The sequence below is a fragment of the Dipodomys spectabilis genome, unplaced genomic scaffold (genome assembly GCF_019054845.1).
Source record: "Dipodomys spectabilis isolate Male_0828 unplaced genomic scaffold, ASM1905484v1 ptg000324l, whole genome shotgun sequence".
Taxonomy (NCBI): domain Eukaryota; kingdom Metazoa; phylum Chordata; class Mammalia; order Rodentia; family Heteromyidae; genus Dipodomys; species Dipodomys spectabilis.
In genome coordinates, this window is record NW_024871001.1 from 2931794 (window position 1) to 2956329 (window position 24536).

A 24536-nucleotide genomic window follows, 5' to 3' on the forward strand; every position below is an offset into this window, starting at 1 on the left:
CTGATCAAGTGGGTATGAGGTAGGGCCAGAAATTCTGCATCCTAACAAGTTTCCATAGGGTGCTGATGTTGTGGCAACAGGGGGTGTACATGGAGCAGCAAGTCATTAAAAGTAGTAAGTAGGTTCCATATCACACAGTAAAAGTAGACATTAGACGTGGCATTTATTGAGCACACATTATCTCATATCTCATTTAATCTTATCACACAACCATAGAAGTCAGACACTGGTAGCTAATGCCTGAAACCCTAGCTACTCAAGAGGCTGAAATGAGGGGATTGAGATTCCAACTCAGCCCAGCCGAGAAAAAAGTCTGAGACACTCCATCTCCAAATATAACCAGCAAAAAGCCAGGCTGCAGGTATGGCTCAAGTGTTAACACCTGGACTGAAACATAACCATGTCTGACAGCAGAACTAATAGGTGAATTGAAATTTCTGGCAATTATCAACTGCAAAGCAAAAGTGTTTACATTTTCTGAAATGCTAAGCAATATATTTGTAGGGGCAAACTTCATGGAATCGCTTAAGGAAAACTCCAGTGCTTCCAATGGAATTCTATGCCTCCATCAGAAAGAATGACATTGCCCCATTTGTTAGGAAATGGAAAAACTTGGAAAAAATTATATTAAGTGAAGTAAGCCAGGCCCAAAGAAACGTAGGTCCCGTGGTTTCCCTTATTTGTAATATCTAGTATATGTATGAGTCAAGCGGAAAAGGTCAGATAATGTGATGTCAGGAAAATGAACCCTTAGATGTGTATTTTAATGTTTTTTTCTTTCATGCATGTGTTTCTAACACATTTATAAGATTATCTCTTTGTTGCTTTGTATGTCCCTCCCCCACAGTATAACCCTTGCTTTCACTATATTTGATGTCAGTATAACTTGTGGAGGAGATGGGGAAAAACCAGTTCTTTAAGGATACAGGTGGACCTGTTGCAACAATGAGAAGTACAAGTTGTCATGTCCAAAACGAGCTTTACAACGTTGGTGCCGGGGGGGGGGGGGGGGGGGGGGGGGGGGCTGGGGGGGAGAGGAAGGAGAAGGATTGGGATTAGGGGAGGAGGGGGGAGGCTGGGAAGGGATGTGAAGGGTAAACAAAGGAGGAGGCTGCAATGCTTGGTAAGAAATGTACACATTATCCTGCCCATGTAACTGTAACTCCTCTGTACAGTATGTTCACAAATAAAATTAAATTAAATTAAAAAAAAAAAAGAAATAAAATCTACTGCTCATCTGCAAAAAAAAAAAAAAAACTCCAGTGCTTCCAGACCCTGTTATTTCATATAGTATTATATCTAGGAAGACAGAGAACATGGTCCTTTGTATGCCTCCATACTGCACCAGTGCTCCAGGGTTACAGTGCTGGTGGAGGATGTCAAAAGTAAAACACGAACTTATTTTTTCATTGGTCATACCAAAGGATTGTTGATGGTGTTGAGAGAAATTGTATTTCCAAAAAAGAAAGAAAGAAATATATTTGGCAGTGATTCCTTGATTCAAATATTCTTTCAAAATGAAAAAAAAAACATTTCATAAATATAGATAGCTCTGCTCCTATTCATAAAGTGATTTTTTTCTCATTCCAGGAAGCTGAAAAATGAGCTCTTAGAAGCAAAACGTAGAAGTGGAAAGACTCAGCAGGAAACCAGCAGAGTCTGTGTTCACTGTCAAAGAAACCTGGGCCTAATCTTTGACCGGGGAGACCCATGTCAGTCCTGCTCCCTTAGGGTGTGCAATGAGTGTCGGGTAGTGGGACTGGATGGCAGCTGGAAGTGCACTGTCTGTGCCAAAGTCGCGTGAGTTTCGCCCTTTTTCCTGGAAAATTGTAATTGGATGATTGAAGGGATTGGAATGGGGGAAACAGGAAAGAATTTGTAAGAAATATTTAATTTTTTGTAATATTTAAAATGTAAGGATAGAGAGTAAAGTTAAAAGTATAATCTAACTATAGGCTTGGGTCTTGTGTGTGTGACAGGGAGAGGGGAGAGAGAGAGAGAGAGAGAGAGAGAGAGAGAGAGAGAGAGAGAGAGAGAGAGAGAGAGAGAGAGAAGAAAGAAGAAAGCTAAAATATTTCCTGAATTTCCTTCAAACCTACCTGTCTCTGAGAAAGGGCCAAGGGAGGGAGCCTTAGCTGAAGCGGGGCAGGGGTGTAAGGGGGGACGCAGGTGGGGGAGAAGTGGGGCATGGATTTCATTCTAGTAACTTGGGTATAGATCACAATCATTGTTTTCTAAGCATATTGTCTAGCATGTCATTCTCCTCCAGACATCCCAGTTTCCTCTTCTCAGGGGAGCTTGACATTGATCTTTTCCTGTGGTTGAAGTGGAGGGTGTTGAAATCAAGTTTGTTTGGTATCTCTTTTCCCTTCACTGTCTTCCTTTTGTTGGTGTTTAAAAGGTTATCTTGGGAAGAAAACTGAATAGTGTGATAGTAGGATTGACCTTCCTTTTCTGATTTATGTGAATGAAGAACACTGTTCTGTTGAAGGCGTCTGTATTTTGTGATTGCATTACTTAACCAGATAATTTTCCTGTATTGTTTCATAAAGGTGACCATGAACAGGACAATTCATACTATGTTTCAACACTGGATTGAATTAGCAGTTCAGAATAAATGGATTTTATTTATTTATTTATTTTAATATATATTTTTTATTGTAAAGATACTGTATAAAGGGGTTACAGTTACATAAGTAAGGCAATGAGTACACTTACTATTGAGCATTGTTACTCCTCCTTTGTTTTTCCCCTGCCATCCCTATTTATTTATTTTATTACTTACTTTGGCTATATCACTTTGATTTACGTAAGTGATTATCTTCAATTCTTGGTCCACATAAACGAATTTCATTTTAGTATCTCCCTCAGCCCCATTTGCAAACATCCTTGAATGGTGACAAAATCATTGACATATGAGGTTCATCATAACCTTTTACTGATTTGAAAGTTTTTTATTTATTTGAAATACAAGTCGTGTTGGTTACTTATGTTGCAAGTATCTTCTCTAACCTTCTGACTTGGCTTTTTCTCTTTTAATGGTGTCATTTGGTGAACAGAAATCTCTTTCAGTAGTTTAATTTATTTATATTTCCTATATCATTAATGGAATTTTTCCTTTATACTGTTAAGAACAGTGTGACACTTAAATCATAAAATAATCTCCTATGCAATCTGCACTTGTACTATTTAACTTTACATTTATAATCCACCTCAAATTGACTTCTGTATAGGAACTGATTTATGTGTTTTAAATGCAAGTTATGCAGTAGTTGTTTTAGTAGCTACTGTTTTTGGTTAATTATGTTGTTCAACGGTTTTATCTTTTTGTTCATTTTTTAAATTAAATATTCACTCAGATATTGAGAGATATGCTAAATTCTATCAAAAATAACTGGACTTTTAATTTATCCATTCAATTCTGATTACTTTTGCCCATATATTTAGATTTACTACATAGCCATCCTTTTTATGCTCTGTATACTTTGCTATACCTGTATGTTTCAATTTGGATATTTTTTCTTCCACTCTCAAGAGTACCCTTTAGCATTTTTTTTAATATTTTTATTATCTTTAAGTAGTTGTAGAAAGGAGTTGCCATCCAACAAAGCAGCTTATGAAAACAATGTGTGTTGATCAGTCACCCATTTCAATACTCAAGGGTCCCTTCTAACCTATCCCTTCCCTCACTTTTCTTAATTTTTAGGTTATGCAATGCTTTTTTGCCATTTAACAGAATAGTTTATGTATAAAATTCATCTTGATAGTATTTGCTTAGGTATAGTTCTACTAGTGATGAATACTCTATAAAGTTTTTTTCTCAGCCAGATGCCAGTGGCTCACGCCTGTAATCCTAGCTACTCAGGAGGCTGAGATTTGAGGATCACGGTTCAAAGCCAGCCCGGGCAGGAAAGGCTGTGAGACTCTTATCTCCAATAAACCACGAGAAAACCAGAAGTGGCGCTGTGGCTAAGTGGTAGAGCGCTTGCTTTGAGCTGAAGAGCTGAAGGACAGCACCCAGGCCCAGAGTTCAAGCCCCATGACCAACCAAAAATAAATAAATAAAGTTTTTTTCTTAATACAGTTATATTTTGTTCTTAGTTTTTAAACATTTTCATAGGTTATTGTATTCAGCATTTTAAAACTTAAATTTGTTTTAAATGATATCTAAAATCATAATAGATGGGGTACTATGTAAATGTTTCAAGGTATATATTTATTGTATAATGTTTAAATAATTTTAAACCTATCTACTTCCTCAAACACTTATTAGTTCCTTATAGTAAAAACCCTCAAAATCCTGTAACATTGAAAAATGTATAGTACATTATTGTTGTCTATACTGTATAACAATTCCCTAGCCCCTCTCTCTCCCTCTCCCTCCCTCTTTCCCTCTTTCCCTCTCTCCCTCTCTCTCCCTCTCTCTCTGTTTTTCCCTCTCTCCCTCTCTCTCCCTCTCTCTCATCTCTCTCTGTCTCTCTCCTCTCCCTCTCTCCCTCTCTCCTTTCTCTCCCTCTCCCTCCCTCTCTCTCCCTCTCCCTCCCTCTCCCTCCCCCTCCCTCCCCCTCCCCCTTCCTCTCCCTCTTCCTCCCTCCCTCTCTCTCTGTCTCTCTCTGTCTTTCTCTCTCTCTCTGCCTCCCAAGCATAAAAAATAAACTATAAAAAAAATTCCCCAGAGCTTCTTGTTCCTACCAAACTGTTACTAATCAACTGACTTCTTTTTTGCAGGGGGTGGGGGAACACGTCCATCATGACTTTGAACTCAGGATCTGGGGCACTATTCCTGAGCTTTTTCCCTCAAGACTAGCACTCTACCACTTTGAGCCACAGCACCACTTCCGGTTTACTGGTGGCTAATTGGAGATAAGAATCTCATGGGCTTTCCTGTCTGGGATGGCTTTGAACTGTGATCTTCAGATCTCAGCCTCCTGGGTAGCTAAGATTACAGGCATGAGCCACCAGCACCTGGCTTATCAACTGTCATTGATCAAATTTTCCCCCTCCCTCCTCCTCAGTACTCTCCCCAATCTCTATAACTACCATTCCACTCTCAACTGTGACTCTAGCCTTTTTTCAATACCACATAAGACAAATCATGCAGTACCTGTCTTTCTGTGACTGACTTATTTTACATTATGATCTCCAGTTTCTTCTATGTTGTGAATGACAGTATTTCATTCTCTTTATATCTAAATAGTATTCCATTATGTATAGGGACCCACACTTTCTGTACTCACTAACTTGTGTATACTTAGGTAGATTCCATTTATTGGCTGTTATGGATGTGCTGTAATGAACATGTGAATGTGCTGCAATGAGTTCAGAGATCTCTTTGATATGCTGATTTCATCTCCTTTGGATACATGCCTGGTAGGGGGATTTCTAGATCATGTGGTAGTTCTATTTTGAATATTATGGAGAACCTCTGTATTCTTTTACACAAATTTCACTGATGATACTAGGTGGAAAGTTATTAACTTTCAGTAGGTTGCAGATTCCATTTGCTTCTGCTTCCTAATATTTCTGTTATGCTAGCAGATAGCAGTGCAGTGTTACTTCTTCAATGGGTTTTTTGTTGTTGTTGTTTTTACTATTTCACCATTTTCTACTGGTTTTTTTTTTAACAGTTTCTATAGCATGCCTCAATCTGGTTTTCTTTGTATTTCTCCATCTTGATGTTCCTAAAACATCTTATATATGTGCCTTAATGTCTTTTGTCCTATGTGACAATTTCTTACAAAGTAGCTCTTCATTTCTTCTCCTCTATTATCTCCTTTACTCAGCTATCCCAAATATATGTTAGTCATATTCAATATCTTTTGTGTATCTCTTGTTCTCTGTTCTATATTTTCTATCTTTTTATATGTTTAACTTCAATTTGCATAAACATTTTTGCCTATCTTCAAGTCCATGAATCTGTCGTTGGATATGTCCAATTTGCTGTTAAATCCATCAATTTAATCCTTAAATTCAGTTGTTTGGTTTGCAGTTTTGGAATTTCCATGTTATGCTGCATCTCTGCTGATGTTCTCCTCATCCTTTTCTTACATTTTCCTCACTAAATTATTTACAATTATTCTTAAATAGAGGAATTTTGGTTCGTTATTTGAGTCCCTTTCAAACTGCTTGGATTTTTAGTTATTTCTCTTGTTTTTGCTCATGCTTTCTCCCCATAATCCTGATAGTTTTGACTGACTGTCAAAACTTATAAAAATAATAAATATCAGTTATACGTTAAAACATTTATCTATGGTGAATGTATTCATAATTACATTAATCAAGTCAGAAACTGAACAAATTTCAAAACGGGGGTCTCAATCCCCACAAGAGTTGATCTGTTTCTGCATAACATTTATTCCTAGGCAATAGTCCTTTAGGGTCTCATAGCATACTTATCAGGTAAGGAAGACAACTGGTTTTCCATTATATAGATAGTGGAAATAAAAACAGTAGGTGAATGTATATTCATAGAGCTGGGGTTGTATCTACCTTTTGTGTGTATTGCTAAAGGTCAAACCTAAGGCTTGAACATGCTAGGCAAGTGCTCTACCCCTGAGCTACATCTGTAGTCCTTGGTAATTTTGGAAAAGAGTCTTTCTATATTGAGCACACTGGCCTCAAACTCATGTTCCTCCTAAGTAATTAAATTGTAGGTGTGTACTACCATGCAAGATGCAATATCAAAGTTTGTTTTCTTCAGCTTTTTTCCACAAGACTATGTCAAGTTTATATTTGATGTTTTAGGATAAGAAGGAAGTGAAAAGAAACAACTGATGTTCCATTTGCATAGTCTCAGGTCTGATAGGAGATATCCAAATAACTATTTATCCAATTTTGTGCAATACTATTTTATTTGATGCTTACTATTCATTCTTTTCTATTTTTATTTGGTTCTGTTCTCTTCTTTATACCTTGGAACCTCATTCACTTTGACACAACAGTAGCTAGGGACTATGAACCAAAAGCCAGTAAGTTTAAGTTCAAAGGAGTCTACACTCCAATATGAGAAGAATTTTGTCTTTAAGTTGTAAATGCTATTTGTGACTGCTAAAGTATACTTTTTAACACAAGACCCCAGGGGCTCATGGTTTTTGCCACCACTTTATTTGCCGGTGAGTATGGATGGTAACTGAAGCTCTACTTCACTGAGCCCTTCCTAAATCTTCTCAGAGTCCCTGAAGTTTATACTAATGAGAAACTAGCTTTTAATGTGCTAAGTGGGATTTGGAAATGGTTTATAGAAGCTACCTAACCTAAACTAATACAAGCCCTTCCTGTGTTTTTTCTTTGATTTTATATACTATATATGCTTACATTCCATATATAATATATAATACATATTATATATTACATACTAATATATGATATACAAAATATAAAAGATATATAACATATGTATAAAGTAGTTGTCTTATTTATTATCTTCTTTACTGGAATATAAGCTTCATGTCTATGAAGGCAGGAGTTTTGTCTGTGTTGTTCACTGATAGAATACGAAAAGTACCTAAAAGAAGGTACCCAATGAATATATATTCAATGAATAGATGGATCAATGGATTAACAAAACAAAATGATGTGACTAAGTGGCTCCTAGTTAAAGTATTTCAGGCTTGAATTAATGAAACAAATGTGGAACAGATTTGTAATTTTCTTCTCTCTGATACTTGAAACTTTAGAAAATGAGACATTCCAAATGGATTTGCCCACAAAGCGAATTTTTAGCCATCACAGAAAAATACTCAAGACCAATTACTGTCAGAAGTTATAAGAATTAATAATAAGTCATGGAAATTACATACTTTTCTTGGAACATGATAGTGAATTAATGTAGAACTTTGGAATCAATTATATTTATTTTATTGATAAAACAATAATTCAATAAACCAAACCATTCAGCTATCTAACTGATATATCCATTAACCAGTTCATCCATCCCTCCTACATATTTGTTGATAACCTATTGATATTCAAGGGACTAAAGATACAAAGTTGAATAAAACATGGACTGTTTTCAATTCTTTCCTAGTCTAAGGAAGATGAGTTAATTATTGTTTCATTCATAAAAGAAATTCTGTTTCAATACAATGAAATATCTGAAGGAGAAAAGAGCTTTATTCTTTTGGAGTTTTATGATTCTGGGATTTAAAGTCAAAGCCTTGGGATTGTTAGGAAGGTGTTCTACCATTGAAACAAAGCTCCCAACCCTTTAGGGAATCAGCTTTCATTATGTGATCCTCTATGACAATACCAATTTATCTATAGTTATATCCTTCCTCAACAACTGCAATAAGTATTTAATATTTAAATCCATGCTCATTTTTTAAGCTGAAAATCAGAGAGCATTATTTCTCTAATACTACAGCTGCTAGAGTATATGCTTTCAGAGACTGAAACTGTTAGTATTGAAAATATCCTGCTTGTTATTCATGGAATGTTTCTCAAAAAGGAAGCATGAATGATATTTTATTGGCAGCAAACGCCCTTTGTTTGTTATGAGAGAATGTTACAGCCCAACTGGGCCGTCTCCATGTTTAATAGACCATAAAATTGAAATTCCCACCCTGACCTCTAAAGAGATGAGATGAGTCAGAAAGTGACTCATTCTCTAATCAGTTGGAAGAACAACCTTTACTGTCATTTACCTTGGACTGGGTAGAAGTAAAGAGATTTTGTTTCTGAAGCACTGAAATGATTACAACAAAGCCTGGTGGAGGAAGAGAGGCTACCTGTTAAAATGAGCTGAGCTCTCCCTGACATTTTCTCAAACCTTCACATTGCAACCAGTTGGCTGCTTCTATATGTTCAGGCTTAAAACTAATTCTATAGAAACAAAATGAAACAAACCTTGACACAGCCAGTTAATTCAGTTTGCTATCTTAATAAGATCAATAAAATTCCAGAGGATTATGTTTGATGAGATAGTTGGAAAAAACAGTTATAATGATTGCTTTTCTTAATTAACACCCAATTGAGCCCAAAGATAAAAGAGACATGAGAGAAAAACATAAATTACATCTCATGTGATATTAAGGAGCTGATCTTACAAATTCTAGTCACATTAAGATACCACAAACTGCTGTGTCCATATAGCTATCTTTGTCCTTTTAAGGTGGGAAGATCCTGATATTTTTGGTGAATTGTAATGACTATTGAAATAGATAAAAGATAACTGAAATATGGCCATGCGCTAGTGGTTCATGCCTGTAATCCTAGCTATTCAGAAGGTTGAGATCTGATGATCACAGTCCAAAGCCAGCCTGGGCCGGAAAGTCCATGAGACTCTTACCTCCAATTAATCACCAAAAAGCCAGAAGTGGAGCTGCAGCTCAAGTGGTTGAGTGTTAGCCTTGAGTGAAAAAGCTCATGGATAGTGCATAGCCCCTGAGTTCAAGCCCCAGGACTGGTGTGCATGCGCACACACTGCACACACACACACACACACACACACACACACACACACACGTTCTAACAGTTCTAGGAAAATCTTAAGTGTTGGCAGTTCTAGGTGCTTGAGGTAAGGGGATACCGAGGCCTATTTCTCTGTGGCATGTGGACTTGAAATGTACCTCATCCCATATGATGATGATGATGATGATGATGATGATGATGATGATGATGATGATGATGGTGATGATGGTGATGATGATAATGATAATGTAGACCTACGCATGCCACTTCGGGTGACTTTTAGCCACTGAGCTCTATTATTTCTCTTGATCTTGTATTATTCTGTGTAAACTCTTCTGTATTGCAGAAGTCAACAAACTTTCTTTACAAATAAGATACCATACTGAATATTTTAGGTTTTGTTGGCCATGTAGTCTACTGTTCCAACTGCTCAACTTTGAGGTTGCAACACATAGGTTGCAACACACAACAAATAGCAACGGAGCATGACTATCTTCCAATAAAATTTCACTTGTGAACACTGAAGTTTGAACATCATGTGATTTTTCATATGTCATAAAATACTATTTTGACATTTTAAAATCACTTTAAATGGTGAATTAATAATATATGAGTTGTACAAAATAACAATGGAGTGATTTTGGCCCATAGAGCATGTTCCTACCTGTGCCTCCTTGTACTTCTAAATCTCCTTTATTTATCTTCTTACAACACGCAGAAGTCTTTTCTGGTTGACCAACACACTTCTGTGTTTAATCATATTTATTTTCTATTGTCATCTTAACAAGTTATTGAAAGTTATCAACTTAAAACAATGCAAGATTATTATCTCATAATTCCATAGCTTAGAGATCTGGATTGGCTTACTTTTTTCTCTACTCCAGGTTCTTCAAAGCTGAAAGCAAGGTGTTGGCTGTTTGAGTTGGAAAGAATTGACTTCCAAACTCATTCTTGTAGACATGATCCAGTTCTTTATGTATGTAGAAATGAGGTCTCCACTTTCTTGTTAGTTTTAATTTAGAGTTGCCTTTAACTTGTAGAAACTTCTGACTCTGCTCCTTGTCTCTAGATCTCTACATCTCAGAGCCTTCTGAGCATATCAAGTATGTTTTTGAAATCTGACTTCATTTTCTGCAGTGTCTAGTCTCACCCTTCTTTCCTCTGTTTTTAAAGGCTCATGTGATTACTTTGGACCCATTTGAATAAGGCAGGATAAACTTGCTGCTTTAATGTCAGATAATTAGTACCTTAATTCTATCTGTTCAATCTGATTATATCTGTGTCTAGATCTGTGTTTGATTGATAGTAATTTTGTGAGAGCATCTTTAGAAATTAGATTACCACAATTATCGCTTGCATTTCCAACATAAACGGTGACTTGGAAGTCTATAGATTACTGGATGTGTACTCAAAAATAATTTAATCTATTCAAGCTTTTTGTGTGGTAGGTTAAATCATAGATATGGAACATACTATAACATAATTTATGTGGTTATGGAGCAAAGCCAACATCTATGCTTCTCAATAGGTGATCTGGTCACTTGGGAGTGAATCTGGGATGTATGTACTATGCCCTTATCTTTCTTTTTTTTTTTAATTTTATTTTATTTTATTTGAGAACATACTGTACAGAGGGGTTACAATTACATGGGCAGAATAATGCATACATTTCTTACCAAGCATTGCAGCCTCCTCCTTTGTTTACCCTTCACCTCCCTTCCCAGCCTCCCCCTTCCCCCCCACCCAATCATACCCCCCTCCCCCTCCCTACATTGTAAAGCTGGTTTTGACATGACATTTTGTACTTCTCATTGTTGCAACAGGTCCACCTGAATCCTTAAACGACTTGTTTGTCCCCATCTCCTCCACATGTTATACTGACATCAAATATAGTGAAAGCGGGGGTTACACTGTGGGGGAGGGACATACAAAGCAACCAAGAAATAATCTTATAAATGCGTTAGAAACACATGCATGAAAGAAACAAAAACATTAAAATACATATTTGAGGGTTCGTTTTCCTAACATCACATTCTCTGACTTTTTCCGCTTGACTCATACCTATACTAGATATTGCAAATAAGGGAAACCATGGGACCTATGTTTCTTTGGGCCTGGCTTACTTCACTTAATATAATTTTTTCCAAGCCTTTCCATTTCCTAACAAATGGGGCAATGTCATTCTTTCTGATGGAGGCATAGAATTCCATTGTGTATATATACCACATTTTCTTGATCCATTCATCTATTGAGGGGCATCTGGGTTGGTTCCATATCTTAGCTATGGTAAATAATGCTGCAATAAACATAGTTGTGCTGGTAGCTTTAGTGTGGTCTTTTTTGTAAACATTAGGGTAAATGCCCAAAAGTGGGATTGCTGGGTCATAGGGGAGTTCTATATGAAGTCTTTTGAGGAACCTCCATACTGCTTTCCAAAGTGGTTGAACAAGTTACATTCCCACCAACAATGAAGTAAGGTTCCTTTCTGTCCACATCCCCTCCAGCATCTGTTGTTGTTAGAGTTCTTGATTTTTGCCGTTCTAACTGGAGTGAGGTGATATCTCAATGTTGTTTTGATTTGCATTTCTTTTATGGCTAGGGATGTTGAACATTTCTTCATGTGTCTATTGGTCATCCTTCTTTCTTCTTCAGACAAGCTTCTCTTTAAGTCTTTTGCCCACTTACTTATTGGGCAGTTGTTTCTTTGAGGATTTGTTGTTGGGTGGTTTAATTTTTTGAGTTCCAAGTATATTTTAGATATGAGACCCTTGTCCGTTGTATGGCTAGTAAAGATCTTCTCCCAATCCGGCAAATGACATAGCTAGCCCTTATCTTTCTTTATGCTTTCTCAAAGGTTAGTTTTTTTATTCTCTTTCCCATTAGTTGAAACTGTGTTTCATATATCACTTGCTTTTGTCTATTATATTAAGAAACAAACTTTCAATTACCGTTTGAAACAAGGTTGACATACTTTTCTGTTGTAATTTTTTATTTTGAAGAACCACTTGTTAATTTATTAGAATAATCAGTTGCCAAAATCTTGTGGATATAATACTCTGGAAATACTAGAAATCTTTTATTTGATTTTTAATTGCTTTTCTTCAGACACCATTACAAACTTAGTAAAAGTCCTTGCTATTCCTGATACTTAGTGACTCAAGTAGCAGTAACTTTTTTTAATCCCTCATCACAGTGAAAACCTGATTTATCTCTTCATCATTTCCTATCCTTTCTACTTCAGTAACATCTTAATTGGACTTCTTGTTCCTGCTTTTACCTTTTCCATATATTCCTCCAAAGATTATATCATCCAATCAGAACTTTAGAGTAAGTTCTCTGTTGCCTCCAAAATGACTTTTCACTTCCTGAGAATGGCATTCAAAGATTTTCATTACATAACCCAATCCAATCTTCCAATCTCATTTCCCACTACAGTCTAACATTAACTCTTTACCACAGTTACACAGACCTATTCACCATTGAAATGCTATTTAGTTAGAAGTATGTTTCAACTACTGAATGACTTTCATTGTTGTTAACATCTTCGTGGTAAACCTGCAAGCTAAGCAGCAAGCAACTAACTCCAGGTTAAACTCCAGGTACCCTAAGTTGTTCCACAAATATTTGCTGAGTATAGTGATAAGTACTATTCCTACAGATGGCAAACAACACAGTAAAGTCCCTGCCCTCATGTTCGTGATAGTAACAAGATTGTCAAGATATGAAAAGAAGGATAACTTAACTAATGTAGGAGTAATCATTCATTTAAAAAGATTACTTGAAGAATGGACTGACACAATCAATGCATTATATATACATGCATGAAAATAATACTGTGAGTGTTTGCTTCAGCAGCACATATACTAAAATTGGAACGATACAGAGAAGATTAGCATGGCCCTTGCCCATGTAATTGTAACCCTTTTGTACAGTATTTTCACAATAAAAAGAAAATGCTACTGTGAATACACCAATTATATAATTAATACATGTTAAAATTATAATTAAAAAATTTAAACTTATCTGAAAGCACAAGAGACTCATAGGTTCTTGGAGAAAAATGAATAAGATAGAGAACAGCTCTCAGGGAACTTATAGCCCAGTACACATGAGAAAATCTGGCCAGAAGTAACTCTAAAATAAAGTTAAAATTGTTATAGGTCATAGAAGTGCAAATAAAGAAGAGTAATTATAGAGATTTCAGAAAGGGAATAGGATATGATTTAATATAATGATTGCAGGCTGTGGTTAAAAGACGGCGAGGATCCTTTCCCTTCTTTAATATTCAATTACAAAATCCAGGTCAGGTACTTCTATCACCTGCAGTTTGAATTTGTCTCCTTCTCTGTATTAGTATTATTATTGCCCTAGTATTTCCTTTCTTCTGGAACATTGTAATGGCCAGGGTATCTCTTTGCCCCATTCTCCACTAGTCCAGTGCTCATATCACATCAAGGAATCTTTCTAAAATAGAGTCCAATTATGGCCTCTGTGATATTCAGAAATCTCATTTCATTGTTCTGACTGATCTTTTGACCACAAAGATAGTGGTTAAAAACAAGCCTTAGGTTCAACTATTAAAGATGGGATTCTGACTTTACTACTTACCAGCTGTGTGATATGAGACATTTTCTTACATGCTCAATTTCCTCGTCTCTAAAATGGGATAATGATTTTTATTAAGGTGGTTATCTTGGTAAAAATAAAGTATGAAGAGTAATTTCCAAGTATATAGAGATATTACATAGTGGGTTTAATTAATACAGTAGTGGCCACTATGATCATAAAATGCTCTCCAGAGCTTGAGGTCAATTCTTTAAACAATTGGTTATTTCTTGTTAATTATACACATAACTGAATTTTAATATGGCCTCCTTTTCCCATGAGTAGGCAGCTAAGAATTATAACTGGAGAATGGTTTTTTGAAGAAAAGGCAAAGCGTTTCAAGCAAGTCAATGTTCTGGGCACTGATGTTGTCCGACAGTCCATCTTAAGAAGAAGCCCAGGTAACTGCTATAATTATTTGGGTTCAAAACTTTCATCTTCACTTTAGTGGGATAAATAACTTCCTGATGTATTTTTTTTTTACCAAATGAGCACAGTTGGACTTTCTAATCCCTTTATATCTTCCCACAATTCAGTAGCATGATATCTAAATCCGTACTTCACACAAATTAAGACTGGTCAGTAAAAATTGTCGTATTCATTTTTCATATATCTGACACTGAGATTTTCAAAGAAATCATTTATCTTCATCACAGATAAGTCTTTTCCTGAATTTATTTCTAATATTTTACTAAATAAGCAGAATCAAGTCCTTAAAATGAGTGAAAGGAATGTAAAGTAGTTCTCTTTGGGGGGTAGGCACCTCTAGAAGAGGGGAGGATGAAAGGAGATGTTGTAGAAGAGGTACTATAATTGAAGTACTCTGCACACATATGACAATAGAACAGTATACCTTGTTGAAGTTGTTTCAAAAAGAGGAAGTAGGATAAGGGAGAGTAATAGAGGGGAGAATTTGATAGTGATATCTTGTATCTTGTATGCGTATACAAAGATGTCACAAACTCCTTTGTACAATTAATATACAAGCAGTTCTTGAGTTTTCAAGATGTTTTATTTCAAAGTTCTTTTAAGTGTCACTTTTTCTTATCTTTGTTTCTCAACCAAGCATTGGCATTGTGCAAATGCATCCCTATCTGTGAATTAGGAGTTTTGGAAATTCAATGACTAGGTTGATTCCATGTCAGAAATGCTTAATCACCTAAAATTCATAGGACAACATTGGTCAATGAAGGATTATTCTGGCACCAAATATAACATCCAGCTTAAGAATGCTTTTCAGTGAACATAAAGTGCAATTTAATTGGTCAATGTGGAATGAAACTTGTGTTTGGGAGTAACTTTCTTATGCAGAATGTAAGAAAGACAGAGGAGACATCATTTGGCCTGTGTCTAGACTATTCTGTCTTTCATAGACCAATCAGTGGCCTTGTTTCTCAGAATCTGGCAAGTAGATCTGAGAGTCTTAAAACTGATTCTCATTCTGCTTCTAGATGTAGTACTCACAAGTAAGGCTCTTTGCAGATGGGTAACATCAAATCTGATGCCCCAGATGGAAGAATAGAGTTATAATAATACAGTCAGTGGTGGCCACTTCCTCCACCCAAACTTCAGTACTCTCCAGTGTGAACTGTCCCTCAAATCACAAGATATGTGCACAAATGCTTATTCTCCCAAGAAGTCTGGTTTATGTACTCAGAAATCAACGTTATCATTTCTATAATCTCATGCTGCACATAGTGATACACATCTGCAATCTTATCATACAGGAGATCGAGGCAGAAGGATCTAATGTTCAAAGGCAATGTTAGTCTTGTACATTGCTTTTCTATCAGCCAGAGCTACATTGTGAGAGTTTGTCTCAAAACCTCAAATCAGAAGAACAATAATCTTACATTTAATCTCAGTCTTTAGAGATTTGGAGTTCTCTAAAACATGGAATATGTAGAGGGATGATATATTTGTTCCTCTATTGCAGTCTCACCTGGAAATTACACTGATCTTCTTTAATTATTTGGAGAACATTCAACAAATTAGATATAACAGTACCTGAAATAGATGGGATGGGAATATCATTGCTAATTATCATTGTAATCCAGGAAAATGAAGACAAAATAGAAAATTGCTTTGTTTCTGATTGATTTGTATGAAAATTTGTCTTCTATTTTAATGAGGAGCAGAGGAAATACAAAGCCAAGAGCAAGCCCGACAGAATGCAGAAAAGTCTGACACTTCATCTATTGGACAGAAGGCCAGCCATGATGGGCCAAAGAGAAAGGGGTAAGACACATTTTGTGCAGGGGAATTATTAATCTTTATTCCAGAAACCTCTGAAATAAATATTCCTTGGTATTTAAAGTCTGGTGTCACTTCCAACTTTTTGGTGGTTACTTGGAAATAAGAGTCTAACAGAGTTTACTGCCCAGGATGTTTTCAAACCATGATTGTGTGTGTCTGTGTTTATGTGTGTGTGTGTGTGTATGTGTGTTTGTGTGTGTGCATGCACACATGTACACATGTGCACATGCTAGACCTAGGGCTTCAACTCAGGGCCTGCAAACTGTCCCTGAGCTTCTTTTGCTCGAGTCCAGTGCTCTACCACTTGAGCCACACTGCTACTTCCAGCTTTTTTGAAGTAGTTTATTGGCAATAAGAGTCTCACAGACTTTTCTGCCTAGGCTGCTTTCAGTTGCAATCCTTGGATCTCAGCCTTCTGAGTAGGATTACAGGTGTGAGCAACCAGCATCCAGCCAAACCTTGATTCTTAAATCCCAGCCTCTGGATTAGTTAGGATTACAGGCATACGCCACTGGCACTGGGCTTCATCCATGTACTCTTAAGCTTAAGTGTTATATCACCTATCTAAAACCCAGGAAAAAATAATCACATTTGACCACCTCAACTTAATTCAGAAAGCAAATATATGTATAACGTACTAAGCATAGTAATGGAACATGATATAAAGGAGACCAAGATGGAAAGAATCACTAGAAACTGAGGGCAAGAATGTCCCATCAAGGCAGAAGAGTATTCCCCAAAATGCAGAGAAGATTCAAAACACAAATTGCTTCTTCACAGCACTTCAGAGACTTTGCACTCTGTTACTGATACAGCTCTTGGCCAAGTTTTGTGGCCAAGGCAGTAAGATTCTAATAGGTACCAGTTCATATTATGCCTTTTTCAAAGTAGTGTGTCATTCTCTCAGCAGAAGCCTACATGAAATTCTGACAACGCCTGTGCCTTAACTAGGCTCTGAAAGAAGTCTGGACTTTTTTTTAGAATCCTGAACTGTGGGTGGGAATGAACTCTAAATGTCATGTAACTCAAGCTCTTATGACTAACAACTTCTTCATTAATTAACAGATATGAATGAAGGATGAGTTAGAGACTCCTAAGTATCTTATCCTAGATATTAATCTTCCTATCACTTGAAATCCATTGATTTTTCCTCAGAATCCTCACAATATCATCTTGTGTTTGTGAATCTCTCATCATTTTAGACTCTGACCTCCCTTTCCCTCTAACTAATACACATATTTAATTGTGAGTTCTTTCAGTGTTAGACTGGTGGCTCATTTACTTTTGTGTTAACAGCATCAGTTATAGTGCAATTGATGACTTTAAAACAACTCTTTTAAAAAAATCCATGGCTCTTGATAAGTAGCTGACTGATAAGTAGTAGCTTAATAAGTATCTCAGAGCCCACAAATGCAAATAGGATCTATCATTTGCAGAGACCAACCCAGGTATCATAGAGTAGGCTACTGGGCTAAGGAAACCATGGAGTTAGAAGACAATAACTAATAACAAATGCAATGCATTGTACAAATTCTGAACCCTTCAAACCATCATAGAACTGAGCTAAGCCATCCTGGAACCTAAAACTGGCATTTATAGTTTTCAGTCTTCAAGGGATATAGCTATGGAAAGCTTCTGTAAATATGGCAGGGTGTTTATCACAAGAGATGTCATGAGGTAACAAATAACTAAATATTAAATGAATAGCTAGCTGATAAATGTTTGGGGTGATAGGAATCAGCAAGAACACCATCAGAAGGTAAGTAGGGCACGAGGAGGTTGATGGGATTCAGGATGTCTAAAGAGAGAAAGAGTTGTCTCCCTGAAGAGGAGTTACCTTAAGTGGAAATGCAGGGATGAGGACACGAGGTTCTCAGTGCAGCACAGGCTGACATTATGTTAAGTGCCATTCTCACCAAAAATGTAATTTTCCAGTAGAATGAAGCTTCTGACACTTTGGCAATGACATTCTTCTTTGAAGTAAATACAACTTAACAGATTCTATTAAGATTCTCCCAGTACCTTTGGAATCTAGCTTTTATATTTTTTTGTCTAGAAAATTGGCTGCCCACAAAACAAATGAACTGGTCTCTTCCAATGTTATCCCCAAAAGAATACAGCTTTGAGGTTGTATTATTATTAAAGTGTACTTGGAAACAGCCTTGCTTGGGTGACTCAGTATCCTTGAATTTAGATTCCTTAGAAGCTGTTGTTTGAGTCCCATTTGTACAGCTACTTACAGATAATTACCAAAATATTAAAATAGTTTTAAAACATGTCCTATTGTTTAAGTTAAAAAAAATATAGTGAAATGGATGTGGAGATGCAGGCCTATAATCCCAGCACTTTGGAGACCAGTATACAACTATCATGAGATCAGGGCTTTATTAGAGAGTTCTAAGCCAGCCTAGGATACATAAAGAGACTGTTTAAAAAAACAGTTAAAACACACTAATAAGTTAGGAGATGGGAATGTAATTAGATTTCATCTGACACAAGGCACTCTGCTTCATTACCACAGTGAGAAATGTCATGGAAGATATAGAAAGGATTTTCATTATAAAAGTTCAGTCATTCATTCCACAAGAATTAATTGGGTTCTGGTATATTATTCTAGGACCCAGAAAGTGGTAGTGAATGAGAAAGACAATTTCTGTTTACATAGAGCTACACTATAACAAGCTGCTACTCAGTTCATCCCAGAGCATTATTCCCTCGCTGAGCAAGATAAGTGCAAGCTCCCCATTCACAGCATCCCTTCAAATACACCCAGCCCAAGAGATACTTCTTCTTCCTCAGGTAGAAGTGGTGAGTTCCCAAAGTAGGTGGTCTTTGCTAAGCAAGGACACAGACCTTGCTTACCAGAAAGTCACATAGCCCTGGGAAATTTTGTAACCTCCCCCATTACCACCCTTGACACTGTCACTGAGAACTACCCAGAACCCCTCAATCCCAGTGCTCCTGAGTCAAAGAATCATTTCTTTCTGTAAATACTAAAAATTGAACTTCTTCATTGAGTTCCAGTGCCAGGGATCAAACATTAAGGCATTGTGAGTGCTAAACATGCTCTCTATCAGTGAGTTAGAATGTCATTAAAATTGTGAGAGGCTATTATTATTATTAAGTAGTTGTACAAAGGGATTATAATCCCATAAGTTATAAATATAATGCTTCTTGGTCAATGACAACCTTTCCTTCATTCTCCCCCATTTTCCCCTCCCATCCCTATCCTCAAGTTGCATAGTTCATTGTTTAGATAATGTACTTTGAATATAATGACTATATCTGATCATCCTTCCTCCTTCCATTTCTATTCCTTTCCTTTGTCCACCCCCCAAAAAACATGTTTCCACTTTCTGTGTTTTGATAAACAGTACATTAGTTGTTCAGAAGAATTAAGCTTTTGAATTTTCCCACTAAATATACCCTCCTCTAGTCAATTTGTTTGTGTGCAATTGCATTTTGCCTTGTATATGTTATGATGGACAGTTGTAGTTTAGATCTAGCTTCCAAATATAAGAATAAAACGTGCTGTTTGTCTCTCTGAGCCTGGCTTACTTCACTTAACATGATTTGTTCTAAGTCCATCCATTTCCCTGCAAATGACATAATGTTATTCTTTGTAATGGATGAGTAAAATTCCATTGTGTGTATGTACCACATTTTCTTGATCCACGCATTCATTGTAATATATCTGGGATGTTTCCATAACTTAGCTATTGTGAATAGTGTAGCAATGAACATGGATGTGCAAGTGTCTTTACCATATCCTGACTTGTAGTGCTCTAGGTAAATGCCCAAGAGTGGTATGGCTAGATCATAGAGTCGGTCTATGTTTAGTTTTGTTAGGAATCTCCAAACTGCCTTCCAGAGTGGTTGTACTAATTTACATTCCTACCAAAAAAATAGGATTTCTTTCCCCACCCGCCCCCAACATTCCCTCTAGCATTTGTTGTTGTTCAAATTCTTGATGTTGGCCAGTCTAACTGGGTTCAGATGGAATCTCAGTGTTGTTTGATTTACATTTCCCTTATGGCTAGGGATGTGGAACTGTTCCTCATATTTTTATTGATCGTTCTTCTTCTGAGATGTCTCTACTTAGCTTCTTTGCCCATTTATTGATCAGGATATTAATTGATGTGGTAGTCTCTTGAGTTCCTTGTCAGATGTATATCTGGTAAAGATATTCTCCCAATCTGTTTGTTGTCTTTCTAGTTTAGTAACTATGTCCTTTGCTGTTCATAAACGTTTTAGTTTGATGTAATCCTATTTGTTAAGTTTCCTATTTGCTGTGCCCCTGGGACTCTCTTCTGAAAGTTCCCACCTATGCTGATAAGTTCTAATATTTCTCCTACTCCATCTTGTAGTAGTTTCAAATTGTGGATTTTGGGTGTGTGTGTGTGTGTGTGTGTGTGTGTGTGTGTGTGTAGTAGTAGTAGTAGTAGTAGTAGTAGTTTCAAATTGTGGATTTTGGTTGTGTGTGTGTGTGTGTGTGTGTGTGTGTGTGTGTGTGTGTGTGTGTGTGTGTGTGTATGCTGGTACCAGAGCTTGAACTCAAGGCCTAGATGCTATTTATTAGCTTTCTTCCTTCAAGGCAGATGCTATACTACTTGAGCCACTGTTCTACTTCTGGCTTTGTTTCTATGGTTAATTGAAGATTTTAGATTAGAGATTTTCCTGCTCCAGCTGGCTGTTAACCTCAGTTCTCAGATCTCAGCCTCCTAAGTAGCTAGGATTATAGGCATGAGCCACTTATGGCCAGCTCTAGAATTGTGTCCTTAAAGTGGTATTTCCATGCTTTCTTTGTATCTTACCTTTAAATGTTAATATGCTTTCAGATTTCTTCTTAGCAAGTTCCGATCAGCAACTAGAGGAGAAATCACAACTCCAAAAACTGAAAGTGGTCGGAGTTACAGCTTGGATTTAGACAGTCAAACTTTTCGGGGATCAAAGTCAGCCCCCGGTTCAGACAGGTAAGAGAAACACAGAACGGACAATGGGAACCACCAGAGGATTCGGTTTGTAAATATCCAAGTAGGGCTTCTAAGTGTCTGTAAAGAATTGCTGCTTGTAGACCTAACACATAATACCAAAAGACAGGAAGATAATTTTTAGTTGAAATGGAAAGCACTTACCTTCCTTCTAGATTATATCTATTGGAACCATTGTGTCGCCTGCAGGGATGCAGATTTGTGTTTGGGGACTAAAGGATGTAGTTCAATGGTCAGATATATTCCTTCATTAATTTCTTGTGTTACTAAGAATATTTTATTAGCATTGTACACGGAGGATTTTGTTGAGGCAGTTGCATGCGTCCATATAATGCACCCGAATCAAACATTTCCCCATCACTTCTTTTTCCATCTCCCACTCTTCTTAGAACAATTTCAACAGTTTTTATTGTTCTACTTTTTGTACCAATCCTGGGGCTTGAACTTGAGGCTGGAACACTATCCCTGAGTTCTTTTGCTCAAGACTAACATTCTACCACACAAGCCACAGCTCCACTCCCAAGTTTGTGGTGGCTAATTGGAGATAAGAGTCTCACAGACTTTCCTGCATAGGCTGGCTTTGAACCATGATCCTCAGATCTCAGCCTCCTGAGTAGTTAGGATTATAGGTTTAAACCACTGGTGCTCAACTCATAGTTCTTCTTTCACCCTTTTCCTTACAACTGGTACTTGCCCTTCCCCAACAGAGCCTGTTTTACTTTTATCTCATTCATTTATTTTTAGTGTATTTTAATTTTACCAGAGGTTTTCACCATAGTATTATGAATATGGATATATCTCGTGTTCTCTTTCCCCATCCCCTCTGTCCTATTTTTTTATACATAGGCACAATATATTTCTTCACTATTCACCCTCCATTTTCTCTTTCCCTATCCTACCTCCCTGTTGTTCCCTCAAATAGTATCATGTTCTGTATGTGTGCATATATACATATCTATGCAAATACATGTACTTATATATGCATGACTATGGATATGATCTTCCTCTATTACAGCATCTGAAAAATAAGCCTCTAGGTTTCATATTAATTTTTGCAGCTTTCAAAAACATTAATAATTGCATCACTTGAGTTGACATAGTATTTTCCATAAGTTCCATTTTCTTCTAGTTCTACCTCCTCTAACTTATTCTCAGAGGGAACAAGTGAAAATATCCTATGCACAAAGCTATCTCTTGTCAGAAAAGTGAGGACAAATAGCAATGAAATCTAGGAGCATAGTCACTTCTGATCAGATTTCATTTTCTTAAAGTCAAAGCTTATTTTCATGATTCATGTATCAAAGCTAGAGATGAGACCTAAAAGATCTACGCTCATGGTTCGTTGGTGTGTCCAAACGTTAACTCCTTTGTTTGCTTGGAGCTGCAGTAATATACTAGTTCAGGCACTAAATCTGCCAGACTTTTTTTCTTTTTCTTTTTTCCTTAGGTTCTACAAGCAGAATTGAATTCTCCTTGTAATCTTGTGATCTTTCTAATCCTTTTTCTCCCATGATGCTGGAGATTGAACCCACACATTATAATATATTTTAGACTAATGACCAGAACACTTCCCCAGAAGGTTCACTCTTTTAACTATTGAGTTATTTTCCCCCATGGTGATTCTCCATACCTACTTTTTTATTTTGTACATCACTCCTGCAAGCCACTATTACTTTTTGTAAAACTATTCAGAAAAAATAAATTTAAAAAGAAATCAGTTATTATCCACTATCAAGGAATGTATGAATATTTCCCCAAGTTCCAAGACTACTGATAAAAATTTCACAATAAAAAATCATATAATGGTTGTCTGTCCTTGAACTGATCTTGGTTTGCTTCTCTTCTGTGTTATATCCCAGAACACTTTCTTTAAAAATCTCATTTTTAATTGTTAGACCCCTGACTCTAAGATAACATTGATAAAAAAAATTATTTAGAAGTGATACATAGCTCAGTTTGTGTTGCTCTTGGGGACTCTGAGCCATCTTGGCTGGCATTTAAGAGGGACAATTTAGAAAAGAGGAAATAGAGTTGTTTAACAAAGAAGCAAAGACTCCAAGCCTATTTAACAAAATTAGATCATGCCCTTTAAGTTATTTGTCTAACAGTTATTCAGTAAGAACCAGAGACATAGTGCCAATATCGTAGTACTTGTACTGTTATTCTAGAATTTGTCTAATTGGATGTACTCCCTGTGCCTTGCCAACTGTATTACATAAATAACCTGAAAGCTGTAAATTCATATGTATATGTAGTTTCTCCAAACACTGATGTTTTGACACAGAGCTTTCTCGTTCTTACTGTGAACTGGGAGAAAGTCCTGAAATTGTTTATTGTTTGAATTGTGAATCCCTGAAATGGGATAGTGATCAGTTTGCCTTGGCTTTAGCCTGTCAAGAACAGTGTTTTCCCCTTGAGACCAACACTAAAGATACTCAGGAGATAAGTAGAGCAAAGTGTCCCTTTCCCGGGACATATTTTTTTAATATTTTTATTGTAAAGATACTGTACAGAAAAAGGGGCTACAGCTACATGAGTAAGGTAATGAGTACATTTTCTATGGAGCATTTTTACCCCTCCTTTGTTTTCCCCTACTACCCCTTCTCTCCCCACCTCTCCAACTCCTTCCCACCTCCCACCCCCGGGGAAGCTGTCAAGTTTATTGTTTCAGCACTTCGTTATTTCCTTTCCCCTCCCCAAATTAGAAAAATGTATATACAAGATTCAGGGCACTGGAATCAAATATAGTGATGACAGGAGTTATACCATGGGGGAAGAACATATAAAAGAAACAAAAAAATCACATAGTACATTACCGGGACATGTGTTTAATCACAATGATAATGACTAGATATGTTCCATTATTCCTAAAAGATTCCTTAGAAAGTTGGGACAGAAAGCTGCTTGTCTTTTTTTTATTCTTTTTTTTTTTTTGGTTCCAGTTCTGGGACTTGAACTCAGGGCCTATGTTTTTATCTTTTTTATTTTTTTTTTACTAGTCCTGGGGTTTGAACTCTGGGCCTGGGCTCTGTCCCTGAGCTTTTGTGCTCAAGGCTAGTGCTGTACCATTTGAACCATAGTTCTACTTCTGGCTTTTTTGGTGTTTAACTGGAGATAAGAGTCTCATGGGCTTTCCTGCCTGGGCTGGTTTTGAACCTTGATCTTCAAGTCTCAGCCTCCTAAGTAGGTAGGATTACAGACTTGAGCCATTAAAGTGTAGCTCCTACCTTTTCTTAACTCCTATCATCCAAAGAGATAGTGATATCCTCCTCTTTG

General features: G+C 36.7%; 1 protein-coding gene and 1 pseudogene across 1 annotated transcript in view; both read left to right on the forward strand.

The window, feature by feature from the left end:
- Sytl5 (synaptotagmin like 5) overlaps window positions 1-24536 on the forward strand; it is a 93262-nt gene that overhangs the window by 24305 nt on the left and 44421 nt on the right. The window contains exons 2-5 of the mRNA XM_042702443.1: window positions 1591-1800; window positions 14299-14414; window positions 16146-16251; window positions 21108-21242. Of these exons, the coding sequence (XP_042558377.1) occupies window positions 1591-1800; window positions 14299-14414; window positions 16146-16251; window positions 21108-21242 (567 nt within the window). The remainder of the gene's footprint in view (window positions 1-1590; window positions 1801-14298; window positions 14415-16145; window positions 16252-21107; window positions 21243-24536) is intronic.
- Window positions 13248-13347, forward strand: LOC122128196 (annotated as a pseudogene).